The sequence below is a fragment of the Centrocercus urophasianus genome, unplaced genomic scaffold (assembly GCF_019232065.1).
Source record: "Centrocercus urophasianus isolate 14NV4802_14NV808 unplaced genomic scaffold, USGS_Curo_1.0 seq_20, whole genome shotgun sequence".
NCBI classification, from domain to species: Eukaryota; Metazoa; Chordata; class Aves; order Galliformes; family Phasianidae; genus Centrocercus; species Centrocercus urophasianus.
This window is the reverse complement of record NW_024884756.1, coordinates 2,595,394-2,611,986: the sequence shown is the minus strand read 5'-3', so window position 1 is coordinate 2,611,986 and position 16,593 is coordinate 2,595,394. Positions and strand designations below refer to the sequence as shown.

The 16,593-nt window shown below is 45.3% G+C and overlaps 1 protein-coding gene across 15 annotated transcripts in view; it reads right to left on the bottom strand.

Annotated features, from left to right (window-relative positions):
- The window catches only part of LRRFIP1 (LRR binding FLII interacting protein 1), a 96,449-nt gene that overhangs the window by 38,133 nt on the left and 41,723 nt on the right, over window positions 1-16,593 (bottom strand). For 10 of the 15 annotated variants that reach the window (XM_042822527.1, XM_042822514.1, XM_042822515.1 and 7 more), the window contains 2 exons: window positions 13,834-13,920; window positions 1,615-1,665 (listed from right to left, as the gene is read on the bottom strand). In XM_042822527.1, the coding sequence (XP_042678461.1) occupies window positions 1,615-1,665; window positions 13,834-13,920 (138 nt within the window). Of the gene's footprint in view, window positions 1-1,614; window positions 1,666-13,833; window positions 13,921-14,029; window positions 14,133-16,593 lie in introns of those variants that run through there. The other 5 variants (XM_042822528.1, XM_042822529.1, XM_042822524.1 and 2 more) reach the window with 2 other exon arrangements.

The window sequence follows — 16,593 nt, the reverse complement described above, 5'->3', positions numbered from 1 at the left end:
GGTGACTTTCAGTTGGTCGTCACTCAGTTATTTCTTTGCTTTACACGGGCACAGCAGGAGCCAAACTTTCACAACCAGATGTGGTCACACTTCAAACAAGCTGCTGCATACCCACACTAGGAAAACAATCAGTGCGTGCTCTCATCACTTCAAGTAAAAAAGCCCTACATGAAGCATAAGGGTAACTCTCCAACCAGGCTAAACGAACGTGCAGGTTTATTTCTTCCTTTCTCCTCCAATCCCAGAGGCACTGGATGAGGAAAGGAAGCCTTCAGATATACCAGGCTCCGTCAAAGCCCTTCCTCTGCATGCCCCAATTGTCAGATGTCTTGCACAATGCTACTTTATGGGGGCAGCAGGGAATCTGTGCAACATCATTGGAAATAGCTGGATGTAAAGCTTCAACCAGATCGTCCTGTCAGAAAAGGACACTCTCTGCAGAAGTACTGGGTATTTATGGGCCATCCCCTACAGCAGGGGAGATCCCTCTTTGGCAGAAGAGCAGTGGTGATCAGACAGCCCAGTGAAGGACTGCTCCAGGAGAGCGTGTCAGGAAAGCTTCTCCAGGGACTGCAGGGAACAGAATGCAAGGCTCTTGTTTAAGTATATAAAAACAAATCAGGTGCATATTATAAAAATGCATCAAAGGAATCAACAGCAGATTTCCAGGAAGAAGCCTTCAAATGAACACAATGATAAGAAATGCAGACCTTGCTACGAATAATACTGGTCTTGCTTGATCTATAAAAACAAAACTGACTGTCCAGCCTAAATCATCTAACTCGTACCAGCGATAAATCGGGAACAGCATCAGCAGAAGATGGAGTTATTCTCAAACACATCTGTTTTAGGCACAATTGACTCCAAAACAAACAGCAGTTGATTTGTGTTCAGAACTGCTGGGTGCTCCCTGCATTGCCCTGCTGCTGCTCCTGTTGTGTTGCCAGCTGAATGCCTCGCACAGATCCCAGAAGCAGTGGGCTCTGACCATCTTCAAAAGACCATCAACACACACTGAGACAGCAGCATTAGCTGCTAAGTGCTAAACTGCTTAACTAGCCCCACAATTACAAGAGCTGATTGTGTTTACCCCAAGTAAAGATTTGTACATGTGTATTATAGGGACAACCATTGCACTGACAGTTGGAGAAAAAGTGTTGTAGGCTTTTGTACAGATTAGCAGTGGTGCACTGTGGCACCGGGTGCCCTACTAATCCCTCCCCAGAACTCCGTGTGGCACTTTATTCCCCAAATTCTCCATGTTGACAATCAAGCAACGGAGCTTACAAGGCACAAATGGCTACACAGGCTGAAGTTTTGGCTAAGTTCTTCCTGTGACAAAACAGTGAGCAGCATTAACCAGAAGGATATGCATCAATGCTTTGTTCACGTTTCTCAGAGAGTAGAAATCAGACAGTTCCTTGGCTTGAAGGAATTATTGGCCTAAATGTAGCAGTGCAAAAACACACGCCTCGAGCACACAAAACAGCACAACCTTGGAAGGAAGGTGTTTGCAGAGGACTTAGAAAAGGTGCAGAACAATGATTCTGTGGTACAGGAGGACAGCAGCTTCAGTACACACACATGCACACTTAATTTGTACAATTTACCAACCCTCAGGCTTCCACGGCTACCCACTGACATGCGCTCATCTTCATCCGAAGCCTATCAAAAGAAAGTACAAAGACAAGAAAACAATGAAATGAACATAAATAACAGGCAATGATGTAAACATGGGTGAGCTTTGATGGGACAGAAGGAAAGAAAGGAAATAAAACTTGAAGAATTAAAAAGAATGGCATTAAATTCCAAGCAAAAAGTACATTAAGTCGTATCCTGCCCAAGAAACAGTCAGCATTTTACTACAGGACAAATTACAAGCTTGCTCAGCTACTCCCAGCTTTATGTTCACGGCCCATGGTTGAATATAAAAGTGTTATACACTCCAGGCAGGTTATTTCCCCATCCTCCACCCCACCCCTTTATTTTAGCACATTCGCAAGAGCTCTTCAGAATAACTGGAGAGAGGGCAGAGAAGCCAGGATGTGGGTTTGGGGCTTCATTCAGTTGGGGGGGGGGAGGGGAACATTGTGGGTTTTTTCTCCTTTTGACAAGAAACTGCTTTACTCCCATCTATTTAATGAAGTGCCTAGCTACAAAGGAAAAGCAAAAGCACAAATACTAACCGAGGCATTTCTTCGGGCTCTACGCGAATAGCGCTCACTGTCTTCCTAGCGAGGCAGCAGAGAAAAACAAAGAGTGAAGCGTTGAAAGGACAGGTCCATCAGCAGAGTGCGTTCAGAAAGAAACAAGGAAACTTCAGAGCGTTTTGGAGTCAGGAAGGTTAATCCAAATAACGGGAGGTGACATCTTGTCAAATCAGAAAACCCCTTTCCCTTCACTGTGACCCCAGCTTTCTTCCCCTTCACGTTACAAAAGCATCTGCATCCCGAAACACAGCATCGTTACTTCTGTGGGACAGAGGCTGTGCAAACGCTGTAGCACGTGTTACAGTTCAACTGATTTGATGTGGAATTTGGAGAAAGTGGCAAAAACAGGGGAAAAAATGTAGTTTCAACATTGGAATTGATGGTTTTCAGTGGTGAGTTGATTTCTAAGCAAGGGAATTACTCGTAACATAGAGCTAAGTTCACCATACAGCCTTCCAGTACTTGAAGGGAGCATACAGACAGGAGGGAAATGACTGTTTATGAAAGTGGATAGTGATAGGACAAGGAGAAATGGTCTTAAACCGAGACAGGGGAGGTTTGGGTTGGATAGTAGGAGGAAGTTTTTCCACTCAGAAAGGAGGTTGCCCAAGGAGGCTGTGGATGCCCCATCCCTGCAGGCATTCAAGGCCAGGCTGGATGTGGCTCTGGGCAGCCTGGTCTGCTGGTTGGCGACCCTGCACACAGCAGGGGGTTGGAAACAGATGATCATTCTGGTCCTTTTCAACCCAGGTCATTCTATGATTCTATGTGGAGAGACTAAATGGCTCATCTGTATGATTGGAGCATCTGGAGTGGCTGGCTGCTCCCTGGGACAGCAGGTTTTAAGCAGGGATGCAGCAAGCCAGTATTTATGCTAGCTAATTATCAAGGAAAAGTTACCTTCCAGGCTGGAAGTCAGCTGTTCCACTGTGCCTCTTACAGCATGCACTCTTTGAATTGCAGAGAAAGGCCACAAGGGCAAGGAACAGTAGTTTTCATCTGGCATCACTGCTAAGCGATGTCACGAACTTATGCCAGACAGACACATGAAGAAAATGTCCTCCAGCCCTTCAGCAGTCCTTTCATCTCATGTTATGGCTGTTAAAACAGACTGATGCTGCTAATGGCCACATCTGTGTCTAAGTTGCTAAGCCAACTCCAGCAGCTTAGCAACTAATGAAATCCAAGACCAGAAAAGGTGAGCACTGCCACAGTACCACTACTACTGCGTCTGGAATGGTCAAAACTAACAGCAGAAGGACAGATACAACTTGCCCAGCATTTACCTGAATACAGCTTTGAAGAAGTTCAAATTGTAGCAAAATCCACAAGAAATAGAGTGTGTGTGTGTGTGTGTGTGTGTGTGTGTGTGTGTGTGTGTGTGTGTTCCTTGCATTAGTGGCTCTATTGGGTCTACAAGCTCATCCAATCTTCAAGTAATAGGACGGATATAGAGGTCTGCAAAAAGAGATGGCTCTAACCAAACCCATACCAGATTCAATCTTCATTTCAGATGCTGATGTGGATTGCAAGAACCTGAGTGCTAAGAGCGTATTTCCAATGTATGGAAATATGTCTCAAATTCTACCAACTGCACAAAACTTCAACACATAAAAGCTGATTAACTATGTTGATCAAGGCCTACCATCCATTGCTCGATGTCGCCCCATTTAGTATCCAGACCATAATATTTCTACAGACAGAAAAGGGAAAAACTGAATTTAGATGAGAAAGGCAAACACTGAACACTCAGTCATGCATTGCCAGTGCACACAGATTCACACATGCGGATTTCATGGCCGTGCCAGTGACAGGATCCATTGGGTGCCATGTCTGATGCAGCAGATGCCCAGAAAAACTTCCCAGCACAGGGACAGGAGCATTTAGCAGGGCAGTCTGACCCCTACACAGCTCCTTATTGCTCAGCAGTGTCAAAGAAAACCAAACAGCACCACAGGGAAAGGAGCAAAGAGCATAATGAGTCTTGAATTTCTGACCCATTTAAGTCAAGGCTCATTATAAGCGACCTGAACACAGAACACTTCCAGGATGAAAAATGCTGTCAAACTGTGTTCACTGCACAGATCTGTCAAACTGGGAAGACAAGTTGAATAAAATGCAAATAATCTGCGTATTCCTATTGTTTTCTTCATCCACAGATCTCATTTTTGCCTGTGTTTTGATCACCTTGGCATGGATGGTAGAACAGAGCCTTGAGGATCCTTTATACCACAGCAGCAAGGTTGGAAAGGTCTCTGTTTTAGTACCATACCAGACATTTCCCCAGCAGGCTGTCCTACCTGAACTCACGTGCAGGTCATATGCTCTTGGCATAACTTTTGCACTTCCCACTGACCTTGCATTCCCAGCAGACAGCAAATTGCTGAAGATCAACAAGTTCAACAGGATTTTCCATCCTTCCCAAACACACATTTGGAATCTAATCTCAGGAAGCTCACATTTATAACGGCAACCATAGCACTGCAGTGTGAGGAAAATCACCAGGCCTAAGCACAGTAATGGGCAAATGGAAATCCTGCTCAAAGAAGTATTAGATGTATTTTAGATCAATTTAGGTTGAGTATTTTGAGGTTTGTGTATTTGTGGGGGGAAAAAGTGCCTACACTTGCCTGCTTTCCAGAGGCTGGAGGAAGCAGAGCAGGAGCAGGTAAAACATTAACTGCTGAGCAAAATTTGCTACCTTCTTCCTCATAGAGCTCAGCATTTTGCAGCCACTCCATGGTATTAATGTATCTTGACTTGCACTCCAAAACCCCACTCTCTACTTAGTAACAAACCAGAAGAAACATCTGAGCTCTCTGATACTGCACCAGTTTATTCCCACTTCAGAGTTTCCTTTCAACAAAATTATTTTCACCTTCAGGCCACCTTTATTTTCACCTGAATAGCTCTGAAGAGAAGACAGCCCATTACAAAGTGAAACACGCACAGGGCTGCTGCATGAGGGCATCAGGGACAACCCAAACTGTGCAAAGACTTCTGAATGCTGCCAGTTCTAAGCTGAAATTTTTCAGAAAAAGAATTCTAGAAAGTAAGTATCGAGGCCAGAAATTTGGAAAATGTGAAATAAACCCACTGCACTGCAGGTTTTAACAGCACACACGCATTTATCTGGAAAAAGAGACAACAGTTAAGATACTTAACCACTTCCCTATGCCTTCCCCTCTTGATCCTGCAAAGCATCTCAGCGTGTGCACAAATACATCAGGATCTCACTGCAATGCCTAGCCAAGCTGCACTTGAGTGAAACTTCTCCCTTAAACTACACAAATTAGAGAGTGTTATAATAACTACTGTTTTTCCAAGCATTGCATACTTCCTCGTATGTGCTTGGATCAGCTGTTTCCAGGCAGAAGTAAAATATGTATGACAGCATGTTGTAAAATTAAGGTTTATGTAAATCACATCCTGAAAGCGAGCCCAGCTCTTAAAGCTATACAAATTCCAGCTGGTCAGGGTTGTGTTTGAGAGCAGAACCTACAGATTATGCTTTGTGGCAAATCAGATCAGGTAAAGCCTTATTAGAGGCTCTCTCTTTCCCAAAGAAAAAATGGGCAAGGTTTTCTGACGCTACAAATTGATTCAATTAAAACCCAAAAACCCTACACACATCCAAGGGGAAAGAAAGCATCCTAAAAACCTCCATATAAAGACAGAGGGTCCTTTCTCACACGTAGGAAGGGCCCACAAGTACACTGATATTTCATACTGCCTGCCCTTGGCTCTCCATTCCTGATACAGGCTTCCGAATTCAGTTCTGCATAAGAGAGAGATGAGGAAGCGCTCCTTGAAAGACTTGTATGGCTGTCTCTTTCTCCACCCGTGTGAAGTGACAAAGCTATGTTTCACATCCCCTAAAGAGAACCATTAATGAAAGCAATAGCCTAGAGACCACTTCTATCTGAACCTAAACAACACATCTCACATGCTGGACTGAGCCAATAGCATCTGAAGTTTCAGCTATTTTGCTCCAGATGCTTCCCAACCCTTTAAGTCGACTGTTCTGCCATAAGGGATCTGCTGGGAGTGGAAAGTGAAATAACACCTCCATCGTTTAGCTGGATACCTCTTCCAGACTCAAGTTCTCTGCCACCCTGAAAATTGATATTAAAATTCAATAATTAATGACATTAATACCATTGAGAGAGAATTCCGGATCAGATTTGCTCACTAAGTGCCAGTAAAACTGCTCGACTTGCAAACTCACTAAGGGATGCCATGAAGCTAACCCACTTATCTCCTCATCCACGTCACGACACCAACAGTAAACAACTTCTTTGTCTCCCGTGGGGCTGCAAAAGCAGCAGCAGATTAAATTAGCTCCCATACAGGAGATTGATACATTGATAGCCTGTTGACCCACAGGAAGACATTTAATTTGATTCACCCAGTACGTGGGCAACTCCAGAAATAAATACAAGAGTAAGATGGGTTTGTCATCAAATTAACCAAGTCAGGATTAAGCATGAGAGCATGATTTCAGTAGTTGCCTTCGTACATGGACAAGAGAGCAGCATTTCCAGAAGCACACACACTGCTACAGAGCCAGGAAACATGCAGTGAGGGCCCAGGAGCAACACAAGCAGGCTGTGGTTTTGGGACACATTTCTCACTCAGCAAGCAATACAAAAAAAACAGGATAAAAATCATTCAGTATAGCAGAAAATGAGCAGGCTTCAAGAAATCCATGCTTTCTCTCCCCCTGTGAAATTTCTTTAGAGCTATTCTCTATGTACTGCACCATTCATGTGCTGCAACCACAGAACAGCAAAAGAAAACCCCAAACTTTTGTTACGTAGCAGGTGATCTCCATTACAGCTCCTATTATCATGAGAACTGTGAGAAATGGAAACTGGGGAGAGATCATGACGTTGAACTGAGTGGACAGAGCATTAAACAACATAGAAGCGTTTGAAAATTTTTGGTACACTGGAAGAAAGGCCATACAGTTCATTTACCCAACGACTGCAAACTCAAACACAGTGTCCCTGATTTACTTCAGTGACTTTCTGCATGCAAAGTCATCCGAAAGTCATTCCTGCTGGCACCCATTAGGTGCTTGCACAGCCTGAAGTATGTGCAACCATGCACTTGGCCTTCAACAGCCAAGTGACTGCGTGGCTCTCAGCCATGCTCCGAGCTACCAAACTCATGGGATGGCTGCTTTGCAAAACTCTTCTTCTCCTTACTGCTTATTCCTTGTCAAACAGTCAGTGGAAAAGATGATACTAAGTGCCTAGCCAAACAGGTCACCTTGCCCCTCTCCCCTTTATTATCCACTCCACAAGGCTATGGGAGGAAAGGAAACATGAAGACATGGAAACAAAGCCTGCCGTGCATCTTCCACTCTTAAGAAGTTTTTCTGAGGTGCAGACAGGACTCGTGAGAGAACACACACACGCAAACAAGAATGAACAAGCAAGCCCTACCTTCTGAACTTGATAGATCTAAGGGGGAAGAGGGAAAGGAAAGAAACAAGGAAACAAAAGCTAGCGTGAATGAATGAACAGCGACACAACAACAAGCCAGCCTAGAGGGGAAAAAAACTCATTTATGCAGAATATACAGCAAAAGATGAATACAAAGAAACATACTCAAATCCTGTTAAGTTGGGTAAGATGAAAGCAGAGGTTACACTTCAGGCTTCCTTCAACACAGCTTGCTAAAATACAACACTCCCATGCGCCTACCTGCTGGCTTCTGGGAGGTGCATGGACATCTGCTCCACAGACAGCTGGGCAAGAGAGCAATCCAGCTGGAGGGCAGGGCCTCCTGCTTTCCTATCACTCCGATTTCCACTGCCCAAATACTCACCTGGGATGGCAGCCGTGCATCTACCATTACAGTGGGGAGAAAAAAAAAGCACTAACTACAGACAATGCGTGCTTCTGTTAAGGACCAAGTTCTCCTTTGCTGGTGAAACAAATGTCATCAATGCTACTTATCTTTCAGCTGTGTGCAGGACAGCATCAACTTGTGCAAGAGATTTTCAGAGCATTTTAACACGTACTGCCAGAACTGCAGGATTTCTGGAGGTTTTGTTTTTTTTGCAAGAGACCCCCCTCCTTGTTCAAAAGATGGAACCCAAATTCAGAAGGAGATTGCAGCTTCATTCTCCCCCCTCCTCTGCTGAGCACCCTTTGAGCTTCGTATCTGTAGCAGAAAGTGACAGTGCTGTTCAGAACTGCCAGCTGTCTTACTGTCAGATGAGTACCGACTGAATGACTGCGACTCCCAGCCCTCTGCTACATGAATGGCACCTGGGGGACAGGGACAGTGCTTGGACTCCATCCCTTCTGCTGGTCAGAAGGCGGCAGGGCAGGCAACCCTCGTACTTCTGGACATATCTGGATCTCTGCCATCTGTGGCTCTGGGCCACCTCAGGTGAACCCAGAGCCCAGTGCTGGGTGCAAAGCATGCTCCTTTCAATCACTGCCTCCAGAACTGGCTCAGGTTCACTTTCTTGACTGTGAAGAACAACTGCAGAAGCCAACTTAATACCTTCAAAGCGTTGATTTCTATTCCTACAAGTGCACAGGGTTTAACCAAGACCCACACTTAAAGCTAGCTTTCCCACACAGCTAATCACCTCACTTTATCTCGCGCTAAGAAAGCCTGTAAGAAGAAACTGCACTAAAGCCTCCCACAGTTCCCAAGAACACACAGCAACTCCAATCTGCATATGCAGGGTGCTTTTCATCCATTCAAGCACTGCACTTTTACATGTGGCAATTAGCAGGCAGCTATTATAGGTTTAACACTGCCACGCTGTTGTTTCACCCACAGTATGCTCCTTTCAAACATACCCTGCCAGGGCTTGGTAACAGGTACAGCCAAGCTTTGGGGCACGCTGACACCACTCGCACGTGGATGATGCTTTCTGATAGCTGTCCCATACCTTTGGGACAAAGGTCAGACTTTTGTGGTCAGCCCATAGCGTGGTCACAACAGCTCTGCTCCAATGCAATCTCCAATCAGTGCAGCGCCCTCTGCACCTTCACACTATTTGTGCAAGAAAGACACAGATAACCTTCACCAGCTCCTTAGTTTCTTCTCCACACACATCAGCACCAAGTTTCCTGGCCAGCCTCCCACCTCCCATTCAAACACCAATGCTCTTGTCTCATTTTTCCTGCACTGCCTAGGATCTGAAATGGCTCCAAACTCTTCCATATGCCAGCTGTCACACAGGACCTGCTGACTCAGCTCAGGCTTGCAGCCACTAAATCCTAGCAAGGGAAAAAAAAGGGCCTAAGTCGTGATCAACAGGACCTGAAAGCAGATCAAGGGTGTTCTCACATTAGCTTGCCTTTAGCACGTTTACATTCACAGGCTGCAAATGACACGGGGGGGGGGGGGGGGGAAATAAAAAGCCACAATGAAGTACCAGTAACATATTTTACTTCACCAAAGCACGAATGCAAAGAGAGAACTATGTGCAAATAGGTTTGTTGGCAAAGAAAGAATGTACAAAACTGCACAGGCAAGTGTTGTGCTAAGCTGAAAATGAAGCGAGGAGGCACATACAGAGCACCTGCCCTGAACTAAAAGCAGAGGCTCATCTGCTGCATGAACTGCCATGCAGGAACCTTATCCTGCAGGTTACAGAGTGGGAGGAGATCTCTCTCTCTTCCCTTCAGGCTTCAATATCAGCTTAAACAGTGGTCTCCCACTGTCAGTCCTCAAAGAGACATCTGAGTCTTGCCAGCAGAACACAGAACGTACTCCTACATAAAACATTCTTTCCAATTAGCCATTAATGCTGAGGCTTTAAAGTGTCCTGATACTCAACAGTTAAATGTTTCTTAAAAAAAAAGAAGAAGAAAACTTCAGTATGTATCACTGCAAGGGAAAAATACACACAAAAAAATCCTCTCTTTAACCTGGTAACCCCACTAGAATTTACAGTTTGTTACTCGGAGCTACTGAGCCAACTCCTGCCTTGTTCTGCTGTGTGAATTAAAAATAAATGTCAGAATGCACCCAAGTATTTGACTCGGTACCAAACATAACTCTACAGCAGGATCCAGATCGACTGACCTTTGACTCAGCAACTGTAAACCAAATGTTTAAAGGCCACGGCAGCGTGGCAGGGGAAAACACAGGGCCCAGCAGGGTGGGACCTGCAGCCTGGAAGCAGGCAGGGCACTAAGTGCCACCTATTGCAACCACCCACACACCTGAGAAAGTGCATTGGCATTTGCCTCTCCTGCACAGACTGCGTGCTGAAGGATGCCAGGAAAACCTACAGCAACCTCCCTATTAATCATTTACATCTTTGGTGGAGAACAACAAGTAGCACAGAACAACAAGTTCCCGCAGTTGTGTTTAGCAGAGCCGTGCCTTTCCTAGAGCCTCATGATGAGGAACCCTTTCTCTGCCAAATGCATGTGATGTGAGACTGACCACCAGCTCTATCTTCACAGATCAGCACGTATCGGATCACGGCTCCGGTGCTCGTGTTCTTTCAGAGCAGGCTCCTCATTTACCCAGCTCACATCTCCATGAAACTTGGAGGCTTGCTCTCCTCAGCTCCCTCTTCTGAAAGCACCCTGGCACGCCTGTCCTTCCTGCAGCCTGCCCCAAGATGGTATCGGGTGATCAAACAAAACCACCTCTGCAAACACACCTGGATTCCTGCCCCACCACAGCGACCTGCAGCAGCCTTCCCCTGGAGCTCTACCACATCTCACGGTGCAATGCAGGGAGTTTTCTCTCAAAAGCCCCTCTGTGCCCTTGTATTTCAACCCGAATTTACTAAATCTACCCTTCTGCATAGACGTTAAACAGGGGCTCAACCCATACCTGCAAGCAAGCACGCTTACCACTATGCAAAACCAAGCTGCCTGATAAATACAATGTGAATCTCCAGAACAACCAACTGTGCTGGAGCTCCTGCTGCCAGTGCTGTGTGCTGCATTAAATCCTGCCATACGAGGAGCTGGGCATGGTGTCACGTATCCCCACCATTTACTGATGAGCTTTATTATGCAGCTGTGACTAATCTTTGGTACATTCTTCACATATAAGGTGACTACAGAATGTAGCCTTTTAATAGCACCTAATAAAATGGTTGCTCCTACATATAGAAACATTTATGGGAACAAGAACAACAGATACCTGGCGTGTTGTTCTTGCCAGAAATGCAAACATTACTTAAATAATATATTTACACTCATGATGCAGAAGTTATCCCATTATTTTAAGGCTAGGAAAATGAAAGACAGACTAAGAAACATCATTAATATTAGATGGTGGGCCCGAGGGAAGCCCGTTTCCAGTCCATATCCAAACATTGCAACACCCTATTGCAGCGCAAGTGGGAGCTATACTTTGTTTATAGCTTGTAACAGTAACATCTGGTAACTTGTAACCCAGACTAACAATATATACTTATATTCCTGGGAGATCCGTGCCTGTCAGAGCAAGTGTGCTGTTTTAAGCACGAAATGCATACATATGCAATAAACTTACTTACTGCTTTTTAACTCCCATAACTGGCTCTAAAAACCTCCTGAAGTAGTAGAGCAAGTGCTCTAAGTTGTTCTCCTCTGACATGTGTGAATGTGCTATTTATTGCCCCGAAAAGTTTGAGAAGGACGGGGAAGATGGCAGACAACAAGCTGTACAGACACCAGTATCACAGTCTGTTCTCTCCCAGGAACAAGGGGAAAGTGCCAAATCTCTTGTGCTGCTTCCTACTTGGAATCTTCTCTATCTGTGCTCTCTTCCATTATATTTGTGATATATCTGTGGCAACAAACAGCTTCGTGCAGACATCCTCGTTAGCTCTACCTTCTATCTGGGAGTTGAGATGAAGCTATGTGAAAAATTCAGGGGATATCCAAAGCTTGCGAAACATTAAACAGTTGTGTAGTCATGTTTTGAGATCTATGCCAGTGAATTACAAAACAGATTGTAGGGAATATCTGAGTGAGCTTGCACTGAATTTCATACTGCAGAATGACATGCTGTACCATTCAAATTCCATGCACAGAAGGCAACTTCTACCAAGTTTCAGATCAGTTATCTGCAGGAGCACGCACAGAATCTTTTCAAGCTTTAGCTTTCATACCAACATCTCAATTTACAAGGATGTTCTTTGCAGCATCAGCTTTTAATCTGCAAGGGGTCATCAAGTCCCATTAGTATTATCTGCTAATTAGATGGTAACACCACTGTCAGCTGCCACGACACCCATATTTAGTTTGCTGCCCAAACAAAACACTTTGTGCTTGTTTGCCACAGAGCTTCCAAAGGCTGCTGAGCCAATCCCAGCACTTGGGCTACAGGCACGCCACGATGCTTGATGGCACCAGTGCTTATCCACAGTCTGGGCCTTCCGAATGTGATCCAGGTTACAAGAAACATCCTTCAAAAAGCAGCAGCTGGAGTACTAACAGGCTCCTCTCTTCCACAAGCACCACGCTTACAGCAATGCTTCTCTGCAGGTCTGACTTCTGGTGTGTCTGCAGGTATATCTGGACTTCACTGCAGCTGAGGGGTGTTAAGAAACATCCAAACATGCCTCAGCTAGATGAGGCACTTCGGCACAATGCTCAGTATGGGCAAACTGCCCACCTGCTTCTGCTCCAGGGTGGTTCCTGCAGTCTGCACCAATGCTGGTCTGCTACTGCAACCTGATTTGCCACTTTAAAGCTAAACCAAATCCTTCCCTGCACCCCAAAGCACGCACCTACATTTAATCTTCTCACATACACCTCTAGACGACTCCTTATTTCTTCCCTTGCCATCAAAACTTACTTCATTCGAGTAATAACATTGATTGTCATTGGCCTTGCTACATCTCTTCTGTTCTTGCATTCCTTGGTGTGTGTTTAATGAAATTTTTAAACCCTGCTGGTTCTCATCATTGGTCTGCCTGTGCCAATCTCTGCCTGTAGCCTCATCCTGATTCCTTTAACTTGCACAGCTTCAAAATAAACCACTACTGTTTCCCGAAGTAGAGTTAACAACACTGAGTACAGCTCTGGTGCACCAAGCACAACAGAAGCAGAACAAACTGCTTGGGTCTTCACAGTCACTGGTGATGATTCCTACATCAGAGGCCCATGATTCTACACATGCTGACTGCATAAAAACAACAAGCTCTTCCCAAGACTCTGCAGAGGGCTGTGTTTTACCAAATACAGTCCCCCTGCTTTGGTTACCAAGCTTTCCACCTGCTCACAGCAGACCATTTTTATAAACAGGGCAATCACAATGCTCTCCTCAGCTTGCAAGCAGAGAGCTATAGGAGGGCCAGGAGTCTTCCTTGCTATTTCTAATGAAGTGCCAGGAATCCATTTCCAGGATTCCACACATACAACCAGGCCACGGATCTCCAAGTTTAATATTAATGATTACAATAACCACCAGTGTTCTCTGTGAATAATTAAACCAGCTTCACTGAAACAAAGCCGTTGTCACAATCCCAAATTTCAGTCATTTTCTGTCCCGTGATCCACAAACACAGCAGCAGCGCTAGCTCCGCACAGACAAAGGATTCAGCAAAATATATGTTGCTCCAGGTCCTGGGATCACCTATAAGAAAGCAGATGGGCCACCTGCCCCCCCTGCCCCCCCTGCCCCACAGACGTACCTCTTTCTGCTGCCGCTCGAGTTCCTTCATCCGGATCTCCCGTGCCTCTGCCCGCGCTGCTCGCTTTGCCGCCAGCCTCGCTTCAGCCTGCGGATGGGAACACAGCAATGAGACCAAAGGCACACAGCTCAACGTGAGGCACGCGCGCTCAGGGTGCCAAACACGGAGGCTAAGCTCCGTAAGGCTGTAAACACACCTGTAGGAGTTAATTCCCTACTGCTAGCAATGGCCCTGCCTTCCATAACTCGTTATGCTTCACCAGCAGGTAACACAGCCGAGCGTAGGCACCAACCCCAGTGAGCAGCTGCCTTGAGATGCGCCCTGTGTCTCTGTAATTACTATCTGTGCAGATAGAGAGGAAGTGCTGCAATAGAGGAAACAGCCAGGTTTATTTACTTATTTCAAAAAAACAAGCCAGACCTGCCTTTCTTTGTTGGTGTCTTTTTTTTTTTCCCTTCCCTGCCGTGCACATTATTTTTTTATTGATGAATTAATTAGACAAACAGCAAACACGTTACGTGCCGTTTTCCCCAAGAGCTGACACTGTGCACACGCAGGCACAGCAGCTCAGCACAACAACTACCCTCAGCCAAGGCTGGAACCATCCAGGCAAGGAAACAGGGAACCTGAGAAAACGCACCAGCTCAACTAGAGCATCCAGACGGTGGCATTCAAAATCCAAACCTCTCCGGAGTGGATGCCTGCCAAGCACGGGCCTCCCATGAGATCTATTAAGCTTCCTCATTTCATCGGGTTTGGAGGTGCCAGGACATGCTGCAAAGTAACTGTTTCAATTATCTGCTTTTTAATATCAGGCAAAAACAGGAAGCCTCATGTGCAAAGTCAGCACAGGCTCTGTGCAGTGGGACAGCAAGCACAGGACAGGAGAGCTGGAGGGACCGTGTGCTCTCACCAACCTGGAAGCACACTCAGCTCCTCTGATCTCTGATCAGAGGATTCCAGATGATCTCTGGAAGTCCCTTCCAGCCCATTCAGTTCTATGATTGTGTGATGCTACAAGGGCAAAGGGATTCACACGCTTGCTAGCTGTACTGTAGAAGCATATATTCTCTCTCCAGCATACAATGAAATGAAGCAACTTGGAAAATGAAGAAACTTTTAAGATGCAAGGGGAAAAGTATGCTTTGTAAGTTATTCTAGGTCCTCCCTGGGAACAAGGCTTGCATGTTCCCTGGATGCTGACTGCAATAAACGAATTCTTACGTTGTGGAAGATCCCATTAGATGACATTACATATACATATATATGATACATTTTGGTTTCAAGTGCCAATCCATGGGTAGTCTCTAATTTATTGTATTTTAGCTTTGAAGTCCTTGCCTGCTCATACCAAGCCATTTTTTCAGACCCTAAAGACATGCAAGAGTAAAAATACATTTTCCTTCAGTATCTTTGGCTTGGCTTATATCCTGGAACTAGCATATGTTTTTCATGAACTTTGTCTTTCCAGGACACATGGTTCTTCAGCAGTTAGCATCCGTCATGACAAGCAAGAGAACAAAATATTCTGAATCCTTTTAAATAGCTTTTGAACTTGTCTTTTTAAGCTTATCAAACCCTGCCATTAGCACATACCCTACTGATACATTTGCAAGAAGTCAACAGAAACTTAGTCTATCCAGAACACTCCCTAGGACAATATCACAACTCCCTCTATCACATCAAAGCAGCACAGAGGCATTCAGGCTCCAACCTCCTCCTCTGAACATGGTCAGCATCCGACTCAGACCACACTGCTCTACACTTTGTCCAGTTGTCCTGTGGGATCCCACTCGGGCACTTTAATTGATGGAATGATGGAAGCAGAACGAACATTTCTGATATTCTCTAAGTAGCCAGGTGATAAAACAGGTAACATGCATGAGATCAGTGTAAATAAACTGGGTGGGTCCTAATCCCCACCTCACACTCAATGAGAACAGTTCTACTGAATTCCGACTCGAAGTGGAGAAGCAAGCCGAGCATGGAACAAAGCCTGCATTAAGCATGAAGACCAACAGGAGCCATCACATATTGTCCTGTGCAAAAGCATAGCACACCTGCTGACAGTGGCAGCCATCCCAACACCACGTGCCACAGACATGCAAAGGATCCTAACACGAGCCAAACTGACAGCTACAGACTTCAGAGAAACATATAGCAGTGCCACATTTGTTATGGACCTCTTCCTCAAAAGCAGGCGTGTGACTCAACTTGTCTATGTTTATCAAACCACACACTTAGGTTCTGTTCCTGCATTAATAGTGCCCTGCTATGAATACTCTGATTTCTGCAAGGGGCAGCTCTGACATTTCTCCATGCTGTCTATACCAAGGCAGGCTCTGTGTGAATGCCTCTGGCCTTTCAGCCCAAGCACCTGTCCAACACCAGACCCAAGTCATCTCCAAGGCACAGGCAGGTGCCCATAGCCTGCAAGGGACTCGGTGCTCAGCACGCTGCACACACTGATGTATGCAGGCTTCTGCAACTCAGACTGCAAGAGCTGAAATGGAAGTCTCAAGGCTACCAAAATAAATAGCTATTAAATGGATCCGAGATGGAAAATCACTTAGAAAGAAGGAAGTCTTAAACCCACCTAAAATTCACTACTGACTCCATGAGCAATACCTCAATCAGAAGCGGCAGATCACTGTCAAACACACGCGAATAAAAACACAAAGCCTAATTGCACTCATTAGAAAGCCTTTGTAACTTCCCTTTATGAACTACTGTGCATCTGACAAGGAGTGCTGGCAGCTT